General features: G+C 41.0%; 2 protein-coding genes across 2 annotated transcripts; one reads left to right on the top strand and one right to left on the bottom strand.

Moving 5' to 3' along the window:
• Positions 1–1,677: 1,677 nt before the first annotated feature.
• LOC124472343 (PWWP domain-containing DNA repair factor 3A-like) lies at positions 1,678–6,675 on the bottom strand. Its single transcript, XM_047027120.1, has 9 exons — positions 6,610–6,675; positions 5,612–5,664; positions 5,287–5,347; positions 5,087–5,162; positions 4,941–4,991; positions 4,473–4,714; positions 4,003–4,212; positions 3,041–3,129; positions 1,678–2,943 (listed from the first exon to the last, which is right to left on the bottom strand). Exons 1-9 carry the CDS (start codon positions 6,673–6,675, stop codon positions 2,877–2,879), a joined length of 915 nt encoding a protein of 304 aa, XP_046883076.1. The 3' UTR covers positions 1,678–2,876.
• A 2,267-nt stretch (positions 6,676–8,942) lies between these two features.
• LOC124472163 (ras-related protein Rap-2b) lies at positions 8,943–11,130 on the top strand. Its single transcript, XM_047026843.1, has one exon. The coding sequence runs from the start codon at positions 9,270–9,272 to the stop codon at positions 9,816–9,818; it is 549 nt and encodes a 182-aa protein (XP_046882799.1). The 5' UTR covers positions 8,943–9,269; the 3' UTR covers positions 9,819–11,130.
• The last annotated feature ends 1,637 nt before the right edge of the window (positions 11,131–12,767 follow it).

The following is a 12,767-nucleotide window of genomic DNA, read 5'->3' as shown; positions in this document are numbered from 1 at the left end:
ACACCACATACACACACACACACGTGTTGTTTGCAGTTTGCAGAGATGACATCTTGAAATCTTAGAATAGAACACCTCCCCGAGCATGCATACAATAGACATCTGTGACCAACCCAATGCTTAGGACTAGCAGAAGGTTTGTACAATAATAGCCATCAATCATGGCACAATGGTGAAACTGAATTTATCTTAACATCCATACTTGGTTTGAACTATATGCCATCTCATAGACATGACAGGCTGCTCACACTGATATGAGAAAGAGATTATCTGCTGCTGGAGGAGGGACAGATGTTCCCCATCTTGTTTCTGGTGGGACATGCTAAGCCGTAACGATGAGAATTGCCAGTGTGGAAGGGCTGTTACAGCAGTCATGTAACACGAACACACACACACACGCGTGTACAGGCTATGATGAGACACATCATGCTGGAACACTCTGAACAACACCAGTTGTAATCCGATGGATGAACATGATTGGAATGATGACGACATAGGGCTCTATTCACGCAAGGGTATCGTTAAAGAGATGTTTGAACACTGAAGTTGTATGTTATTTAATCTTAAAGTGTTGTGCTGAAAGGTGCCAAAAATGACAATTTTACGCATGTTATGTCAGGATGAAAAGGACTGGCATAGGACCGAAATATGAATATAAAAGTTTGTCTATTTCACTAAAATAAACAGATCTATAATTTTGAAGGCATTTAGTTACTTTCATATTGAGTACAAAAACACCATATTGGATGAAGTTAATGCACTTTTCTATGCTGAATATGACCCGCCAAAATGAATCAAAGGGATTAGTAAATGGTTAACAAGTGGTCTGTACTTATATTAATGTATAGTGTCATGATGGTGACATTTTGTGGTGAACAGCGCTCTCTCCTGGTCAGATGTCTAATAGACGCACTTTCAAGAGTGAGGGGCTATAAATGTGAATGTCTGCACCACTAACGATGTACAATCTAATAAAATAACTGTTGAAAGTAAATACGAATAAGCGAAAGGAGATGAAAGTACTATCCCGCCCCTCACAAGGGACACAGATACCACAGAGGAAATGCATGCTCAACTGTGAAGAAAAGTAGAAAGTGCATATTTTGAAGGGAATTAAGAGCAGAAAACTGGGGCGCAGGATAAACAACTTCCCCGCTCTTCCCTTCCCCAGGCTGCTGCCTCCCACTCACCTCTGGTGGCTGCATGGGGCTGAAAGCGTGACCAGCCAGCCAGCCAACCAGCGGCCCTGGGGCGCCTAGGCAGATCTGATGAGGGTAAGCTAAACCCTGGGTGTGTGGGATGATGGTACAGAGCCATCGAGAACACTGTTGAGGGGTTCTGTTTGTTTCAAGAGAATTTAACTGAGTTGAGGTATTCTTTAAAGGTTCTCTCTCCCCTTCCATGTGTAAAGGTGCAACTAAGTTCACGTTAAACTCATTAATGCTTGTAGTACCATCTGCTGGCAGTTTGGAGAAGTGTTTTATAAATGTGTGAATTCAGTCATAGGTATGGAATGGTGAGTTACACATATAATGCTCACCATTAGGTTTCTGCCCCCTGCCTGTTCTTTTCATTTATGTTATGTTGTCCCTGGTTGCACTCAGTGGTTGTCACTGAATTCAAATGAGCTATTTTGTTTAAGTTGAGTAGTTTATGCAAAATGTACACTGGACAAGGTAGCGATGAAACTGTGGGAGCTTTATTAGGTTGACTGATGATTATGATTAATCTTTGATAGAAATTGAACATAATACTTTTGCACCAGGAGTACTGTACATGTTTAGAGCATTTCAGACAAACGGCGAAATGGAAACATGATCAACATTAGACATTCATATCAGAATGTATTTTCCTTTTATATAAAAATAAAGCATGGCTTACATAGCTGCACTGTGACAACCAAGTATATAAAATACACAGTGGCAGTTTAAAATGGAGGCTGATAAAACAAACAAAGTAATCCCAAAAGTGAAAAGTCAGTAAAAGGTTAAACCAGTCAAAACCAGTCAAAACCAGCCAAAACCAGTCAAAACCAGTCAAAACCAGTCAATAAATTATTTATATTAATCTTGTATTGTTTACTGTCTTTTCTTATCTCATGCGTGAAATAAGAAAAGTAAAAGAAAAGTAGGTAAGATACAACAGAAAAGGGAAGAAAAACTTTTTGGGGGGCAATATTTTTACTCCTGAGAACCTTTGACTTCGCTTTTGAGATTCCATAGATTTGTGCCAATAGGCTATTGCCAATATTAACTATTTAAAAGGTGAAAATGCATTTAATGATTTGAATCCATAATTATTTGTATATTATTATATAGTTATGTCTCAAATTATTTATAGCAAACATTTGATGGTAAAAAATTGTAAATTGCTTTTGCCTGCTGTTGCTGTTTTGAAAGTTGAGGCATCAACAATGGAAGTGGTTGTGTATTGTGTTGTATAATATAAATAGTATATAATAAATAAATTATCCATGTTCACGTGCCATTGTAGGGGATGTATTGCAGTTTTTCTCAAAGGCTTACACACTAAAACCAGAACTTGAGACACAATGACCAAAATCTGAAACTTGGGAACCAATTCACCAATTCTGCGCAAATGAAAACATTTCCTGCTTTTCAATACATTTTGCAATCCCACTTTTTGCTTAACACTTAAAACATTCTCTACATTTGGCACAATAATGTTTGTAATATTGTTAAAAAAAACAAGAATGCAAATCTGTTAGACTAACTTTTCACATTTTAAATTATTAATATTGGCACAAATCATTCTCCATAGTTAAGTCATTTATTCATCCAAAGTTTGTTTTCCAACAAATTTATTGACCCAGTATTGTTCTGTGTGGTGTTTAGTGGTTCAAACAACAGCATTCATTACACAGGGACCTTTTGTAATGGTTTCATTTGCTGTTCTATCATCAAGTCAAATTCCTCCCTCTCTCTGTTGGGGAAAAAACAAAAACAAAAACCACCCATTACCCATTGTAACATCTGATTGGTTTGTATTACAGTATTGTTCATAAAATCACCCCTCTTACCTTTTACTGAGACATGGCCCTTTGAGATACTTGTCCTCTGCTCTCTCCAGTGAAACCTTGTCCACACCAGCTATGGCATAGATGATGGCCTGGTGCAAAGGAACAACAATGTTGACAACAACATATATTTAATCTAATGTGAACTACACTCTCAAACAAATCCCATTTGGAAAATGTACCAAAACCAGAATCAACCAGTTTAACTACGTACAGTGCCCTCAAAATTGCTTGGGACAAAAACATGTAATTTTCTTGGGTACTCCAGTTTTAGATGTGTCGCAGTTGGCAATCTGTCGCCTGGCGAAATTGTTTCTCTGGTTAATCGGTGGTTTGCATCTAGCAGTTTGGCCTCTGTATTTTTTAAGTGTGTTCCTGGTCTGTCAGACAGGTGTCTTTATTCATTATGATTTGTCATTGTGAGTGCTTCTACCATCAACTGTGGGGGTCTCACCTGGCCTACCAGTCACTTTGAAATAAATACAGTCACCCTTGTTTTCTTCTCATATTCTGATACTGGCTTTCTTGACTTTCATTGGCACAATTCTGTTCCTCAGGACGAATGGCAGCAGCAGACTCCTGAGGTAATCAAAACCCTAGGAGGAAGACTAGGTGCTGATAGCTTTATTAAACCTGCACCAACATAGCAATTAAACACACCTAAGGAATCGCAAACACCTGTGAATCCTGAAAGGGGGGGGACTATGTATAAAATGTGTCATCAGTTCTACAAGTAGTATTATAGATTTATGAAAACTAACTTTTATAAAAACCTGAGAATCTGCCTTTTACCCACTTAGTTTGAATACAAATCTAAAACTGTAAAAGTACAGAAGAAGGTCAAGAAAATGTTTTGTCCCAAAACATTATGGAGGCCACAGTAATTGAACATTGGTGTGGACTTCACACCAAATGGCTATCTGACAACGTTCTCTAAAAAGGTAGCACAAACTTAGAAGTTAGACCTCGGGGAGCAGGACGTCAAGGACAAAGCGGATGCGATCAGCGTCGGCCAGGCAGCGGGCGATGCATGGGGCCTGGTCGTACACCCCCTTCAGGTAGAGGTACACCTGGTCCAGCTGCTTCTCATCCTCCAGGTAGGTGTCCACTACTGTCCGGCTGGCCCGCAGGAAGGAGCGCAGCCACTTGGACTGCTGCTGTCCGCTGATCACTGCCTGGAGGAGGAGGGAGGCAGGCATTCAGAAAATGACAGCGTGGAAACAGGGATAGGGCGTGCAGACGCTCTCGGGAGATCAAATTATAGCATCCTGACCCTAAGAATAACATTGGAACCCTTGGTGCAAAATGCTGGTATTGTTATGCAGGGGGATCAAGCACGAGGGGCAGATGCAGTCAAAACAACACGACAGGGTTTCCATGCAACCAAACAGACGGAACCGTGGGACGGGCCGTCTCTCCACCCTGCTGTACCCACCAGCAGACGCTTCTCCACCCTGCGCTGCTTGATGATGAAGTGCACCAGCTTGTCGTTGGCACGGTTGCGTGCCGCCTTTGAGCGGTCAGGCAGGAGCTTCTTGGCACCTTGTTCCTCTTGCTGCTCGCTGAAGCTCTCGTCCTCGTGGTCATCCAGGACCACGTAGTCGTCCTCCATGATGAGTTTACTAGGGAAGGTGAGAGCAGATGTGCCCTGAGGGTACATCTTCCTCACTGGGCAGCCTGTGGGGGGAGGTGGGGGACAGTATGGTTGTGTCATTGGAGATCCTATTTTGGTTTGGCATGTCTGGTAGGCCTATGTATTTTACATGGGTGTCCAACTTGCTGTTTGTGCAACAGAAAAATATTTTATTTTATGCTCTTAATGGTGTTGGGTATCCCTGGGTAAAAAGGGTTGCAAAGAACAAAACTTTTTATATGTAAATACCGTTGAGACAGGACAACTTACTTATGTCATCAGCAAAGTATTCAATAAAGGAGCCAGTGAATGAGCCACATCCTGAAAAGACAGGAGCTCACATTACAGACCACATCCCAATACTGTCATATTTTTTCTGAAAGAAACTTTGATGGTGCTTGCTATAAACTTTTTACCGATACGGATTCTATAGTCGGTAATCAGCTCCCGGCACCATGTGATGGCACCCTCATACTTCTCTTTGGCTTTTTCCTGTCAGGACATGGAAGAGAAATATTTGTTAATAAGATTTTTTGTTTGTTTGTTTGTTTTTTAAGGTAAAAATACGTTTAAAAAAAATAATAATAATAGGAAAGGCATGAGATATCACATTTACCATAAGTTGATCAGCCTCTTCACAATCAAAAGGCTTCAGGGTCTTTAGCGCCACAGAAAAACTATGAATCCAAACGGTTAGGGTTGATTGTCAATGTCAAAGTGAAGCTTAACAAAAGAGAATGGAGTGCAGTAATAGATCAATTACAACTGAAAGTCCTACCCTTTGCGTATCCTCTTTTTGTCAAGCAGTTGATCATCAATAAAAACAATGCTTGCCTTTTTTAGCTTTCTGTTTACACGTTTCACCTAAGAAATACAATTCTTTAAAACTTTCCATTTTAAAAACCTTTCAAACGACATAAATATGTAGAGGTTAAACTCACCATTGCAGGCCAGAAAGGGTAGTTCCTAAATTTGCACCAAACACATTTTCCCTCTGTTATATGTGGGGGCTCTGAAAGACGGAACAAAGATTGTCTCCATTTTGTATCAAATCAAGTTAACATGAGCAGAATCCAATCAAAACAAACTCCTCACGTTTGTCAATCTGTGTTAAAAAGCTGGGTAGTTCCTCTTCATCCTCCTCCTCTTCGTGTTCTTCCAGGAGAGGAAGTGAGGTCAGATGATCTTCTTGTAGACTCAGTTCAATGGACAGGTCTGAGGACAGGGTAGTTTCATCTGGATTTAACCTGACTGCATAAACAAATACAACAGTATTTTGCACAATCCCATAGATATATTAAATCTATGTTTGCACCTCACTGGCTGCAACATGTATATATTCCAGTACCTTGTTCCGGTGACTTTGCCTCAGACAGGGGCTCAAGCCTGGGTCTACAGCGCTGGTAAGACTGAGAGTTGCTGGCGTTTTCATCCTCTCTCCTAGTCTTCAGTCCCTTTCTGCACCTGCGCTTTGCTGGAGGGCACCTAACGGAGCAGGACTGTGTCTTTGTCCATTTCTCATTTCCCTGCGTTTCCACAGCGATCAGATTCTTCCGAGGCCGACCTCTGCCCCTGCGTGGGGGGATTACCGGCAACTCTGATGTCTGGAAAAAGTTCAGGTTATGAACAGCAGTCACTCAGAATCTACAGTACATCAAACTATATAGTTGTCATATGTGGTTCACACAAAATGTGATTATGAACAATAGATTATTATACAAGACCTTTTCTAAAGGGGTTGTATCCGACTCCTTCCATTCACTAGGTAGGGAATCTTGAAATGTCCTTCTACAAAATTCGACAGGTGACAGGGGGACAGGGAGTGGGTTGATTGTAGACATACTACGGTCTGGAGTGGAGCTGAGACATGGCCTTGGAAACTGGCATGGTTGCTTTCTGCATTTCCTTGGTGTGCTTGGTAAGGAAACATGGCTTTCACCTTGCAGACTAGGCATATCTGTAATTCTGGTAAATTGGTGAAGGTGTGAAGATCTTTCAGATTCATTTTTGACTAATGATTTTCTTGACGTATTCTGCCGCTTTCTTCGAGACCCTACCAAATTGCTTGTTGGTAGATGTTTTTTGGCTTCTTTTGATACTTCTTCAGTCTTAATGCATCTCTTGTGGGTTTTGCTCCCATGCTCTTTTGCCAAGGTATCTGTTACTGTCCCAGTGGCTAAGTCATTTGGACACTGGGACAAATCTGGGAAAGTCAAATTTGTCATTTTTCTCCTATTCCCTTTTTTAGTCTGTCCCGTCACAGGCTCTTTCAAGACTTTAGATGGGCAATGTGGATTAGACTTAGGTTGGGGTAAAATACATTTTTTCTTTGACACATGTGAATTCAGTTCTTTCTGTGAATGACAACTTGTATTTGACTTGTCCCCACATGCATGGCAAGTTTGAAGTCTGTTGTCGGGTAATATCCTCTTTCGGAGATGATGTCCATTTGTTGTAACCTCTGAGACAGACCTTTGTTTCTCAAGGGAAATAAATGTTGTTGATGGGATGGGGCTTTTTGACTGAACGTTTGCTTCCAAAGCGAGATGTTGTGAAGAGAGTGCATTGCACCGACGACTGGTGCGGCGTAATCTTCCCAGTATGGGACAGGGAGGGGTGTCGTCTGAGGATATTATGTTCATGATGCTTCAAGTATTTAAGTGAGTTTCGCTTGTCATGTTAAGCCTTGTTTGACTGTGAAGAGAAACCCAATGTTATTTTAAGGATTGATAATGTTGTATCGGTCGTATGTTGCATCGGTCGTGTGTCATGTCAAGATGATCTTATATGTAAATTATGTTCCGTGTACTTATATGTTATGTTATGCCAGGTGCTTGCGTTGTCTTGTCTTAGGAATTTCAGTGCCCAGTCTAACCTTGTGTTGTTCTGTTTACCTGACAAATAAAAGACTTGACGTCAAGCATCCTAGTTAAGTAAACCATCGTGTTTATGTTGTGATTCAATTTGGCGTAGCTAGGCAAACAACAATCTACGACAAAAACAATTGACCTGTAACAATGTAAACATCCGTATATTTGTTTGTAAGCATACGTAATACTTAAGTAGTAGTGCCACCTGGCACACAATATTTGGTCAACTAGTTATATAACTAACACCCGATAAATAATGACGGTGTGCTCGCACAAACTTAGAGCTAGCATTTCCGTTGCTGTGTTGTAAAAATGTTGTATTAGCTAGCATAGCTAGCACTAGTGCTAAATGTGTTGTCTTGCCCATGGCGAGCATGCAACTGCAAGTTGATTCTAAACCCTCTCAAACAGCAAACAATCGTATTTCTGCACTAAAACAGCAACGGGTGAGGCAAACTTTTTGGGTCACAACGAACAATAGAAAAGATGATACCTACTCACTTAAGTTTTCAACCTTCGTCGTCGCAAAAACTTTCATTTCCGGGTTTGCCCACCTGGGTTTATGGGATATGTAGTACGCTACTTTTGTAGGATGACGCTGGCCCATAACATTAGATGTATTCGACAACGCTGCGCCGGCTTCGGCTGCAGCCGCCTGCAGCCCGGCTGACTTGAAGTAGCCAATGGCATTCTCAGCTTCAAGGCAGCCGACTGTAGCCGTCTGTCGGCGCCGCCGTCGCTGCATGAAGTTGAACACACCTATTCTTGTCAAATAGCCTAATTATGTCATTACCCTTTTGCAAAACGTTACATTGCATTATTTAATTTAAATGTAGGTTAATTGTCTAAATATATTTTTTATATAGGTGTGAATTCACTTTAATTATAAGTGCCCCTGAATGCCAAACTCTTTCTATCTATACACGTTTTCAATTAATGCACATTTAAACTTATTAGCCTAATCATTATTATTAATTGATCTAAACGTCAATGCTAGTGCTTGACCATCTAGACAGCTATGTTTGATGGCCATCAATCGGTTTCATTATGTCCGAAATTATAGAAAGCTAGCTAAATGACAATGCCTGTTATGAAAATGATTCTACCGTATAACGAGCTATCTACCGCAGTTTAACTTTTTTCGCTAAAGAAAAGAATGACCTGCCCATTAAATCCTAGATTTGTGAATGTAGCCTAAGTAGGCTGTAGGTTGGCTTACACGTATTAAATAGCTTGCGAATGAAGTTTAGACTGGTATTTACATTTAAAACATGGACAATAGTAATTCGTGTCATTATTTTGCATCAATCCTCACCAGATGTTCACATTCAGTGTTTTAATCAAACATGTGTGATCTCACATTAAAGGGTTAACCCAGGGAAACGGAACTATTTGGCTCGTGACGCGAGTTGGCTTGCGCTGAGAATGTGGGCAGGAAACGCAAGACAAGAAGAGAGAAGTGATCACGTTTTCCAACGTCGTTGTATACGAAAAGCAACAAAATGTGCAGCAATATATATGATTAGTGTCCTGGAACAGTCGTTTTCCACGGATTCATTAGTCTTGGATATTTAGAGACAATCCTCGAAAGCTTTCACGACGAGGGATTTGACCAGAGAGAGCTGCCTTCGTTCCCTGCCTGCCTGGTTGAAAACATCGGGGCGGCCAGCGGGTGGGACTGGGATTGGAAAGAGGATTCGTGGAAAGGAGCCGTCTGCTCTCTGAAGCCATGAGGGAGTATAAAGTGGTCGTTTTGGGTTCGGGTGGAGTGGGCAAGTCAGCTTTAACTGTTCAGTTTGTGACAGGATCTTTCATCGAAAAATACGACCCAACAATAGAGGATTTCTACAGAAAGGAGATCGAGGTGGACTCGTCTCCGTCCGTGTTAGAGATACTGGACACGGCAGGAACCGAACAATTTGCCTCTATGCGAGATCTGTATATCAAAAACGGTCAGGGATTCATTCTGGTCTACAGTCTGGTCAACCAACAGAGCTTCCAAGATATCAAACCGATGAGGGATCAGATCATCCGCGTGAAAAGATACGAGCGAGTGCCCATGATCTTGGTTGGAAACAAGGTGGACTTGGAAGGCGAGAGAGAGGTCTCTTCCGGGGAGGGAAAGGCGCTGGCTCAGGAATGGAATTGCCCGTTCATGGAAACTTCTGCCAAAAATAAAGGCTCGGTGGACGAACTGTTTGCTGAAATCGTCAGACAAATGAACTATTCTGCTGTTCCTAGTGGTACTGATCAGTGTTGTTCGTGTATTCTTCTCTAAGAAAACATAAATAGCTATCTTGCTAGATATGTGAATCCGAGCGATAAGGCCTAAAAGTCAAGAGCATCGAACAAGCCCAGTTTTGAAAACTTGTTGATAACTAAAGACACAGTCTCAGTGTCTTTAGGCCATTAGTATTTGAAGCTTCCCTCAGTTGTCTTATTGCACACACATCGACGACGAATACAACAATCGATTATGTAAATAGCCTGATAAGTGTTTACATGACAAAGTACTTGAATGTTTGATTTTTATAGCTTTGTATATGACACTTCTCTGGAAATGTGCCTCAAGGGGAATGTCTTATTGTGAAACCTAAGAGAGACACTTATTTTCTTGTCATGTTCTCTGTTTTGGAAAATGTGTGGTGATTTGATTTTTGTTGAGTTGTACTGTTACATGTCTTCTGGGTGGATCCTTCAGTATTGGACGAAAATATTCGACTCCTCCCCCAGAATAACAGGGGTTGGTCACTTTTAGGGGATTCCTGTAGACTGAAGGAAAACATCCCAGAAACATAAGAAAAATGTTCTTATTTGCTTATTGTTCAATGCAACTCTAAACCCCAGCCAGTCAAGCCTTGCACAGGTGATTGGAATTACACCTGAACATCTGAGCCCCAAAATACCATCCCTGATCAAGTTTGCTACAGCAAAACCTGAACATGTCTTCCCTCTTTCGGATGTGTGGTACAGCTAAAGAGAGAGACAGGTGTGCATTGTAATGAAAACATTAGTGGATCTAACAATAAGACTTGCACTTCTGATGACACTGTCCCTCTTCAGTGTTAGTAACTAAGTACCTGTAGTGTGTTATTGTCCAGGGGACTGAGTCTCATGTCGAGTGCCTTCTGAAGAAAACAACTGACTGTGCCAACTGATGACCCCTTCTCCTTATACAGAGACACTGAATGGCAATCACAAAAAAAATATTTACATTTCCTTTTACTAACTTTACCTTTGTTCTCAGTTGATCGTCGTGAAAGAGGATGTTTAAATTAAGCCTACATCCTTTTAAATCAGTTTCGTTTGGGAAGTTGATGTAGAACAACTGTTGTATTACGCCATGGTTTGGCCAGCTCTTCTGCGATGGTACTACTTTACCAGGAAAAACTAAAAACAACCCAAACCACTTACAGTATGTCTTTTAGTTCAGTGAATTGCAAGCCATGTCTGTTATTCTTTTTGTTTTGTTTTTTTATTTTTCTAAAATGTGAAAATCTGACCCAATTGTAATTTTGACCTCTGACAAACCTTTTACCATTCAACTATCTGCTTTGGAAGACTTTTAATACATAAAGCATTTTATGTAACATGTTGGTTAGTGGCTTCTTTATTTCATTCAAAGATATTGATGCATTTGTTCATGACATTTTATCCAATCATTTTACTGCAGTACTTTATTTGTAAAATATTTCCAGAATCCTAACACACTCTACGTTTTGTAGACCCAGTAACTGATGTTTTGCCTTTAGTTAATATAAGATTAATATAAGATTAATGATGTTGTATAAGTGAAGAAAAAGTATTCATGTGAACAATTTGCCTATTTTTGAATGAGCCTAGATTCAAGGTCACAGCATAAAGCATACCATGCATAATATGCACATTTCACCCTATTATTTCACTAAAATACTATACAACTTATAGGTGTGTATTATTTCTGTGCCACAGTTTCGGTAGTGGGCAGGGCTTCCAGTAAGTGCGTGTGCCTCAACCCACAGGTCTAAATATTTTCTCGATGGTAGAGAAGGACAGAGAGTGCTTTCACTATCTGTAACCAACCTTGGAACCTAACTTTAGTGCAATGCTTTTACAAATCCTATCACGTTCAAAGGTGAAGTCATCACCATATTGAGGTGAAATAAATTCACTATATATCGTGGGGTCTGATCTTAATAGGCTACGACAAGGAGATACACACCAGCCATTACTATGGGCCTGTAGTGTCATTAGTATGCATTATGCGATGCATAAGTGTGATAGAAGCAGAGATAGAATGTGAGTAAATAGGAGTTGGTGCAAGATTGATCTGCATTTTGTCTTGTTCTCTTGTCAAGAATACCTCACAGGGACATGCAGCCAACATAGCCTCTGCCTGGAGGGCTTTGATCACATGACCTGCTCTCCGCTTCACCAAGACACAGCTTCCTCCATGAACTCAGTGACCCAAACATTCTGACTGATGTATTGTTACATGCCTTCGCCTGTGTCTCCCAAACCAACCTACAGATACTGCCTCTCCCCTGTGCTCCGGGGAAATCCCAAGAAAACAGGTTTAGCTAAATAGCCAGCAGCTGTTGTGTATCTGATGGTATATTGTCACTTAATTATTAACCAATGGTTGGCAATTACTGTCAACAAAGGGAATCAAGGCATTAATTCAGGAATGGCTATTTCCATTCCATATTCTCTGTGTGGTGATCTGGCCTTCTGAAGAGTAACAGAATGCAGTGTGACCTAAATTTGGTGTTCCTGGTAGAGGAGACTCATGTCCCTGAGGAGCCAGTGTGGAGGCAGGTTGGGTAGAAAGACACCAGAGAGAGACTGAACCATTCACAAACATTCTCCTTTCATGTGAATGAGAACCACAACTAGAACCCCACTGACCACAAAGGAAGTACTTGACATCCCCTTGTGATGATGTTATATAGCTTGTACATGGCTGCTTATCAGAAGTGTTCAGTAGCTTATTATCTGTGTGGAATTCTAGGCCAGAGGAAGGGTGGGTCAGTTTGAGATTTCCTGTCTTCCTTTAGAGTCTAACTGCTGCTAGGCCTGCTGTTGGTGTGTTGTGACACTTCCTCTTAACCATGCAGAGATGGGTCACACTCAGTGATGTGGAAAGCGTTCACTGCCTGACCTCTGAATGTGATTGGCCAGGAATACACGACACAAACTATGAACCCCAGATCCAGAGAGTACTCTTGGTTACACGTACCCATGTAGT

This window comes from Hypomesus transpacificus, chromosome 10 (genome assembly GCF_021917145.1).
Source record: "Hypomesus transpacificus isolate Combined female chromosome 10, fHypTra1, whole genome shotgun sequence".
NCBI classification, from domain to species: Eukaryota; Metazoa; Chordata; class Actinopteri; order Osmeriformes; family Osmeridae; genus Hypomesus; species Hypomesus transpacificus.
Note: the sequence above shows the minus strand (reverse complement) of the source record. Positions and strands in the feature narration are given on the sequence as shown.

Bases quoted from the DNA above. Each gene is read 5' to 3' on its own strand.
- LOC124472163 (XM_047026843.1), top strand. From the start codon at position 9,270: ATGAGGGAGTATAAAGTGGTCGTTTTGGGTTCGGGTGGAGTGGGCAAG.
- LOC124472343 (XM_047027120.1), bottom strand. From the start codon at position 6,675: ATGAATCTGAAAGATCTTCACACCTTCACCAATTTACCAGAATTACAG. The intron at 4,213-4,472 runs GTGGGTACAGCA...CTCCTCCTCCAG, and splicing joins GGGTGGAGAAGCGTCTGCTG to GCAGTGATCAGCGGACAGCA. The intron at 3,130-4,002 runs GTCTAACTTCTA...CCTTTGCACCAG, and splicing joins TTGACGTCCTGCTCCCCGAG to GCCATCATCTATGCCATAGC.